The sequence below is a fragment of the Octodon degus genome, unplaced genomic scaffold (assembly GCF_000260255.1).
Source record: "Octodon degus isolate 3935 unplaced genomic scaffold, OctDeg1.0 scaffold00037, whole genome shotgun sequence".
NCBI lineage: Eukaryota > Metazoa > Chordata > Mammalia > Rodentia > Octodontidae > Octodon > Octodon degus.
This window is the reverse complement of record NW_004524613.1, coordinates 2,179,857-2,188,309: the sequence shown is the minus strand read 5'-3', so window position 1 is coordinate 2,188,309 and position 8,453 is coordinate 2,179,857. Positions and strand designations below refer to the sequence as shown.

Below are 8,453 nucleotides of genomic sequence, written 5' to 3'. Positions count from 1 at the left end.
GGGAGGACTAGGTTTGCTCTGTCACACACACCAACAGGCACTGTGCACTGCCCTGTAAGCATAAACCGCATGTCCAGGCAGACAGGCAATTGCTAGTGACACCTTTTTCTGCTCAGAAGCTGGGGGCAGGACTGGCTCACTCCTCTGAGCCCACACAGTAGCCCCAGGGGACAGACTGGTTCCAGCATTTGGCAGAGGCAGGCTAGGGTGAGGGGCTGAGGCCAGACCCAGAGCAGGTGGCCTGGCAGCTGTGCACAGCCTGGCCCTGCCAACTTGATCACCCACTTGGACAGGCTTGGAGCCCAGGGCAGCCTGCTGGCATCAGGGAGCATGGCCTGCTCATGGAGACCTACTGGGGAATAGGGCCACAGAAGCTCTGCTTCAGATGAGCTAAGACCCCAGGCAGATCCTTTTCTCTAGAACTCACTTTTCTCTTGGTGGCCAGGAGGCAGATGGTCTAAGCAGGTCCTGATTTAAAATACTCAACTCAGAGGAGGCCTCAGCAGGCTCATCTGCATTTTAACAACCTCACCAGGTGATCCAGGTGGCCCAGTGACCACTTTTCAGAGAAACCCTAATCTAGAGGATTTAGGTTTATGACACTGGGGAGCAGGGAAATGGCCAGAGATGAGGGAAAAGAATAGCCTTTAAAGACACCGGAAACCCTCATTCAGGTCGGTTAAGCGAGACTGTCCAGATGTGGCCCTCCAGGGCCCCTCCTCCCAGCACCAGCTGCGAAAAGGGTCAGAGGTCAACCCCCACCCTTCCACGCAATCCAATAAGTCACTGCAACCTTACCACCGTCTAAAGTATTTGTTTAATAACAAAAAACCCACCCCCACAGAACTATTGTAAAACAATATTCTCAGTCGGTGATCATTGTAATATACAATACAAAGCAATTTCCTCAGAAATCTGAGAAGCACCAAACGTGACCATTTTTTAAAAGTCTGCTTTTCAAAAAATAGAAACACACTGGGAAAACCCCCCCAAAGTCTCTGCCGCCTGAAGGTGTTGGAGAGGATAGGATGGCCACTCCTCATCAACTCCCCAACTGTGGGGTTGGATCCAGCTAAGCACCCCATGGCCGCCGGTCTCTCGTTTTCCCCAGCTCTGACGAGGTTCCTGGGGGGACCGAAAACACTTATTTCTCCTGCCTCTTGGAGAGCTAGGGTTCACTGGTCCGAGGAGGCACTTCAGCGACACAAGATGCGATCGTCAGCCGGGACACATGCTGCCTGCGAAAATGAAAAGGAATAAGACTATGCAGGTCGGCGAGGACAAGGGTACCTGGCAGCAGGCGTCCCCACTCCCCTCCCGGGCAACTCGCTGAGGGAGCGCACTTTCTGGTCGTCTTGAGTATCGGTATGCAGGTGCCACAATGCTTGGGGACAGACATACTACAACTCCCCCTTCCCCGCCACCATCCCTTTTCCCCACCGACAGGATGGTTCCGCGCTCCGGGCCTCACCTCGGCCGCCAGCGCGCTGATCTCGCCGTTGAGAGTGCTGAGCGGAGCCCGGACCGGCAGCCCACGGCCCCCTGAAGTTCCGACTTCGGATTCCGAGTTCAACTCCAACTGCAGGTCCCTGATGTAGTCGATGACGTGCTGCAGAATTTCCACCTTGCTCACTTTGCGATTCTGGGGCAGGGTGGGTACCAGCTCCTTGAGGCGCGAGTAGCAGCCATTCATGTCGTACAGCAGAACGTTCACCTGCTGCTCGTCCAGCAGGGCCGGCAGGCGCGGCCCCGCGCAGCGCGAGATGGCCACGCTCTGCTCCGACAGGCAGCGCACTACCTCGCCCGCTCCGCCTGCCGTCTTGCCCGCCTTCAGCGCGCAGCTAGGGCCCGCGGGGGCCGCGGCGCTGCCACTGGCGACCTTCATGATTGTTGCAAACGGTGAAAGGAGAAACGCGAAAGACTGGGGTGGCTCGCGCTGCGCGCAGAGAAGCTGAAGAGCCGAGAAAGCGCTAGTACACTGCGAGAACGCCGCGTCCCAGCCCGGCTTTTATAGGGACGCCGAGCTTTCACCCCAGGGGCGGGCTCACATCTTTCGAAAGCAGCCAATAGGAGACAAGGGGCGTGGACTTCCCCACCGCCCGCACCCTTGTTCCACCAGGGCACCCTCGCCTCAGTGGAAAGGTGACCGAGTCTTAAGCACCGGCGGTGTGAGGGCGAGAGGCATAGCGGCCATTAGAGACGAGGGCGTCTTGGGAAGGAGGCAAGGAGGCTAAACCGGTATGGCCGACAACACAAAGACCTGGGAGCGGCCCTGTGATCACTGTCTCACCGCTCCTGCTCCATTGTACAGATGAGAGAAACTGAGGCCTGGACAGAGAAGTGGCTCTTTGGGTCTCCCGGAAAACCCAAGACACCGCAGGCTTTCCAGGTCCTCTTGGAAGATAATCTCACCGACTCTGGTCTCCAAATATCAGGACCGAATTTATATCGGACCCTCTTTTTACTCTCAGTTCCTGGGGGCCGGACTACACCGATTCCCAGGAACGCGGCAGTTAATCAGCCTGGGGCCAGGAAGGCCTAGCCAGTTCCTTTGAGGTGGGAGCAATTAGGGAGAGTCTTCCTGGGAAGCTAGAGGCAGGTCTCCGGGACCTGAATTATCTAAAACGTGCACGGTGTGGCCGCATCCCCGAAGTTGTAATTCCCTGCAAAAATTCGTCAAATCTTCAGCAACTAGTAATTTTTAATTTTTTCTCCCTTTTTTGGTTGGATATTTTTCCCCTGAAAGAGCCCTAAGCGGGGTCTCCCTCCTACGGCGCGGCAGCTGCGGAGATCGAGTCTTCCCCCCGCCCTTCCCGGGCCGGTCTGTGTCAGCGTCTGAACAAGCGGCTCAGACCGTTAGACGCCAGGCCCGTGACGTCACCCATTCATAAAACCGGGACGGGCTGTCAGCCTGGCGCCGTGCGGGCGGTCGCCATGGAGACGGCAAACTAGGCTGGAGCGTTCCGGCTCCCCCTGCGCGTCACCTGCAGACCCCGGGCGGGAAGCCTGGGAATGCGTGTCTTGTGGGCGCGGTCGCTGGGCAAGGGTCACCTTACCTCCCCGCCCCACACCTGCGAGCCTCCCCTACCCAGCACCACAGCTGGGGCCGCCTGGGAGGTTTTCTCACCGCCTCCCTTGCCTTAATCCCTCCGCACTCCTCTCGGGACTGGGGAAAGAGGCCCGAGCTGAGTCCTGCGCTGCTGTTGGTTGGATTTAGGTGAGCCTCCTGCAGAGCGAGACTTGCTGTTTGAAATCTACCTGGTTTCGATAGTAATCACAACCGTAACCATTCGCCACGTCCTCACTTCGTACCCCCACTGTGTGAAGAGTTTACATGACTGTCTGTATAGAAAGGAAGAAATTGAGGAAAAGCCTCCCAAGTAGTGAGGCGCGGGGGCGCAATCCTGCAATTCCTATTTCTCTGGAGGCTGAGGCAGGATAGAAAGTTTTGATTCCTGCCTGGAAACACGGCAAGACCGTTTCAAACTTTTAGAAAGGGGGGGGGGTAGAGTTGGGGATACAGTTCGGTGAAGAGCTTCCCTGGGCTCAAACCCCAGTGTGAGGAGGAGTGGGGCCTTTCACCAAGCCTCCCAGAGCCCGAGTGGTAGGGTTGCATGGCACCGTGTCACGCAGCGACTTCTTTCATAAGGCAGGCAGCCTGACTGCAAATGCCATGAGACAAGCCATGAGACTGAGGCTCATCCTGACAAGCAGGGTTAAAATACTCTGCCAACCTAGGAAAGGGTGACAGTAGCCTACTCTGTCCCAGCAGTTATTTCACAGGGTTTCAGCAAGGTTCCCTCTTCCCGAAGATGTTTGGGAGAGAGGACAATAAACCACCCCTCTCACTCCACCTCAGGAAACCAGGAAAACTAATCAGTGCTTCCAGCTTCAAAGCAGAGAGAATCATCAGTCAGCTGGACTCCCCCCCGCCCCACTACACAGACCAGTGCTCCAAGACGCCCCACACTTCTGAGGCCTTGCTCAGCAGTGCTCCAAAGAAGGGAGAGAACATTATACTGCTTCAAAAAATTGTTGAAGAACAGGAAAGAAAATAAGTGAACCAGGGAAAATTGGAATATTAATTCATTATCGAGGGGCTGGTTAGATGGCTGAGTGGTCTAAAGCACCTACTTAGAGCAAGTTTAGCAAAGCACAGGGACCACGGTTCAATCCCCCAGCACCACATGCCAGCCAGCCCCGCCCCCTGGTGGGCTGAGCTGGTCACACACACACACACACACACACACACACACACACACACAAATAAATAAAATTAAAAAAAAAAACTTTAAAAAAAAAAATCATTATCGAGTGTTTCTACAGTGACCCAGCAATTCTACCTGCTGCAGTGAATTTCATGGAAACCTAGAGACCAGAGGCAGACCTGTGCTGGAGGCCAGAAGCTCACTGTGTGCTGACACCAGAGGGGAAGTTGGAAATAACCTAAATGACCCTCAATGGTGGCGGCATCAGATAAACTGTGAGTGGCCCTTCAGTGCCTGGCATGGCCATGCAGCAGGTGACCGCGGTGGCTCTGAAGTTCTATGCTGGGCTGGAGGTTTAACTCAGTGGTAGAGCATTTGCCTTTTGAGGCCTTACATTTGATTCCCAGCATCACAAAGAGAAACAAGAGAAAACTGAATTACAAATAGGATTGCCACCATGAAGAGGACTGAGAGGGGAAGGTGAACCTCCAACAGGAATTTCCCTTTTTATTTTTTTATTTTTTTATTTTTTTATTTTTGAGATAGGGTCTTGCTTTGTACCCCAGGCTGGGCTCCAGCCCACAGCAATCCTCCTACCTCAGCCTCCAGAGTGCTGGGATTATAGGTGTGCCACCACACCCGGCTCAGGAATTTCACTCTTATTAATCTTTTGTGTGTGTTGCTAGGGATGGAACCCATACTATTACCACAAGCCACACTCCAACCCCATATCTCTGCATTAGTACTTCATTCTTTTTTCTTTTCATAAGTGACCTATTGGGGCCTGGGAGATAGCTCACTAGAATAAGCGCTTGCCTGGCAAGCGCAAGGTCCTGAGTTCACTCCCTGGTACCACAAAAACAAACAAACAAACAAACAAACATAAGTGACCTATTGAAGTATAATCGATAAACTGCACTTATTCAAAGTGTACAGCCAGGGGCCGGGGAGATGGCTCAGTAGAATAAGCGCTTGCCTGGCAAGCACAAGGGCCTGAGTTCAATCTCCAGTTCCTCAAAAGAAAAAAAGAAAGAGTATAGCCAGGTGTGGTGGCACACACCTATAATCCCAGCACTGGGAAGGCTGAGGCAGAAGGATCACTGCAAGTTTGAGACCAGCTTGGGGTACAAAGTGAGTTCAAGGGGGGCCTGCCCCTTAGCTCAGTTCTTTAAGTGGCTGCTTCAACAAAGCCGTCAGGCTCAGGTTGCTGTGGTTCGATCCCCACAACTCAAGCCAGCCAGTAATGCTTTGAAGGCATTCGGAGAAAAAAAAGCAAAAAAACAAAAACACTTCTGCCATTTTGGGGGCCTGGCCCTAGCTCAGTCCTTTAAGTGGCTGCTTCCACAAAGCTGTCAGCCTCAGGTTGCTGGAGTTCGAACCTCACAACTCTCCCGCTGGCCAAAAGTGCCCTGAAGGCATTCGAGGAACAACAACAACAACAAAAAACCTTAAAGGGGCTGGTGAGATGGCTCAGTGGTCTAAAGCACCTACTTAGAACAACCTCAGCAAAGCACAGGGACCACGGTTCAATCCCCTAGCACCACATGCCAGCCAGCCCCGCCCCCTGGTAGGCTGAGCTGGCCACACACACACACACACACACACACACACACACACACATAAATAAATAAAATTAAAAAAAAAAAAAGTCAGTTCAAGGCCAGCCTGAAATGCATAGTGAGACCCTGTCTCAAAAAGACAAAAAAAAAAAAAAAAGGTGTACAACTTGAAAAATGTTTATTCCTGTACTCACCCATGAGCATTACAACCAAGAAAATTAACATATGCTTCCTTAAATTTTCTTTTACCCACATAATCTTTCTCTTCCTCCTTTTGCACAAACTATTGCCCAATTACTGATATGCTTTCTCTATGGATTCATTTGCATTTTCTAGAATTTTACATAAATATACTCAATATATACTTTTTTTTTTTTCCTTTTTGAGACAGGGTCTCCATTGGATATGCAATCAGGCTGGTCTTGAATTCTTTGTAGCCCAGGCTGGTCTCAGACTTGCAATGATGGGGCCAGGGAGATGCTCAGTAGAATAAACGCTTGCCTGGCAAGGGCAAGGGCCTGAGTTCAATCCCCAGTTCTGCCAAAACAAAAACTTTGTATGTATGTATCTATTTAAGAGTAGGAAGTATTTATTGAGAGAAAGAGAGCTTCTCCCTAAGAGAGACAGAAGGGGTTCTGAGTGGGTGACCCCATGTGGTTTTTTTAAAATATTTTCTCAGGGTTCATGTTTATTTTTATTGCTGAGTAGTGTTCCACTGTGTGGATGCATTGCATTTGTTTGTTCACTTGTACCAAATGCTGAAGAACATTTAGATTGTTTTTTTTAAACATTTATTTATTTATTGTGTGTGTGTGTGTGTGTGTGTGTGTGTGGCCAGCTCAGCCCACCAGGGGGCGGGGCTGGCTGGCATGTGGTGCTGGGGGATTGAACCGCGGTCCCTGTGCTTTGCCAAGCTTGTTCCAAGTAGATGCTTTAGACCACTGAGCCATCTCACCAGCCCCTAGATTGTTGATAGTATTGATTGATTCTTTTTTTTGTACTTGGGATTGAAACTGGGGCCTTCCCAGTGAGTTGTATTTGCAACCCTTGTTATTTTGTTTTTAATTTTTGATCTAAATTTTTTTAAATTTATTTATTTATTTATTTATTTATTTATTTGGTACAGGGTCTTGCTATGCTGTGCCACGACGTTGCAGTAGCCAGGTAAGCAGGAGGCTGACACGGCATGTGGTTGGTACTGGGGATCAAACTTGGGATCTTGTGTTTGCCAGGCAGGTGCTTAGACCGCTGAGCTATCTTCTTCAGCCCTTGTTTTAATTTTCATTTTTTTCCATTTTTAATTTTTGAAATAGGATCTTGATGAATTGAGGCTTGAACTTGCATGCTATCCTTCTTCCTCAGCCTCCCAGAGTGCTGGGATTGCAGGGATTTACCACCATGCCCAGCTATTTTTATTTTTTGATGCTAGGGATTAAACACATGCCAAACACACCCTCTACTACTGAGCTTCACTTCCAGCCCAATTGTATGTAACTTTTTTTTTTTTTTGTATGTAACTTTTGGTTAGTCCAACTAAAGCTGCTCAGGGCTGGGGAGATAGCTCAGTAGAATAAGCACTTTCCTGGCAAGTGCAAGGTCCTGAGTTCAATCCCTGGTGCCACAAAAAGCAAACAAACAAAAAAAACCAAAAACCCTAAAACTCTTCTGTGTATAACTTATTCTTTCATTTCTCTTAGGTAAATAATTAGTAATAGAAAGAGTAGGTTATTTAGAGGGATTTAACTTTCTCTTGGTGCTGGGGATCAACCCAGGAACTTATCCAAAATTCATTATCACCAAGCTCCACCCAACCCTGTTTCCTTATTACTCACTTTTGAGAGTTCTTCAAAAGCCGGTCCTCTATCAGACATTTGGCTTACAAATATATCATACCATTTGTCTAGTCTTTTCTTCTCTTTTTCAGTATATTATATATCATATAAGAATGTTAGGGGCCAGGGACATGGCTCAGTGGAATAAGCGCTTCCCTGGCAAGCTCAAGGGCCCCAGTTCAATCCCTGGTTCTGCAAAAAAAAAAAAAAGTTAGAGCCAGGCTTGGTGGCACACACCTATAACCCCAGCACTTGGGAGGTTGAGATAGGAAAATCACCAGGAGTTCAAGGCCAGCATGGGCTGTGTAGTGAATTCAAGCTCAGCCTAAATAGTGAGACTCTGTCTACAAAAAAAAGCAAACAGGGCTTGGGCGAAAGCTCGGCAGTCTAAGTACCTGCCTGGCAAACACAAGGACCCGAGTTTGATCTCCAGTACTACATGCCATGCTGGCCCAGAATGCATAAGGGGACCCTGTATCAAATAAACAAACAAACTTCTATTTTTTTTGGTGGAACTGGGGATTGAACTCAGGCCCTTGCGCTTGCCAGGCAAGTGCTTATTCTACTGAGTCATCTCCCCGGCCCCCAACTTCTCTTTTGTACTCTCTTCAAATAATAATAAATTTTTTCAGTGCAGCTGGGTGTGGTGGCACACACCTGTAATCCCAGCGCTGGGGAGGCTGAGACAGGAAGAGTGCTACAAGTCTGAGCTTCATAGGGAGACCCTGTACCAGATAAATAAATAAGTAAATAATAAGGGCTGGGGAGATGGCTCAGTAGAATAAGTGCTCCCCTGGACAGCGCAAGGGTCTGAGTTCAATCCCCAATTCAAAAAAAAAAAAAATAAAAAAATA

General features: G+C 49.7%; 1 protein-coding gene across 1 annotated transcript; it reads right to left on the bottom strand.

Annotated features, from left to right (window-relative positions):
* Positions 1 to 798: 798 nt before the first annotated feature.
* Positions 799 to 1,990, bottom strand: Id1 (inhibitor of DNA binding 1, HLH protein). The gene is made up of 2 exons (XM_004630784.2): positions 1,472 to 1,990; positions 799 to 1,238 (listed from the first exon to the last, which is right to left on the bottom strand). The coding sequence occupies exons 1-2, from the start codon at positions 1,883 to 1,885 to the stop codon at positions 1,197 to 1,199; spliced, it is 456 nt and encodes a 151-aa protein (XP_004630841.1). The 5' UTR covers positions 1,886 to 1,990; the 3' UTR covers positions 799 to 1,196.
* Positions 1,991 to 8,453: the final 6,463 nt, after the last annotated feature.

Coding starts and splice junctions, on each gene's coding strand:
- Id1 (XM_004630784.2), bottom strand. CDS start 1,885: ATGAAGGTCGCCAGTGGCAGCGCCGCGGCCCCCGCGGGCCCTAGCTGC. Junction 1,239..1,471: donor TCAGCGCGCTGGCGGCCGAG/GTGAGGCCCGGA, acceptor TCATTTTCGCAG/GCAGCATGTGTCCCGGCTGA.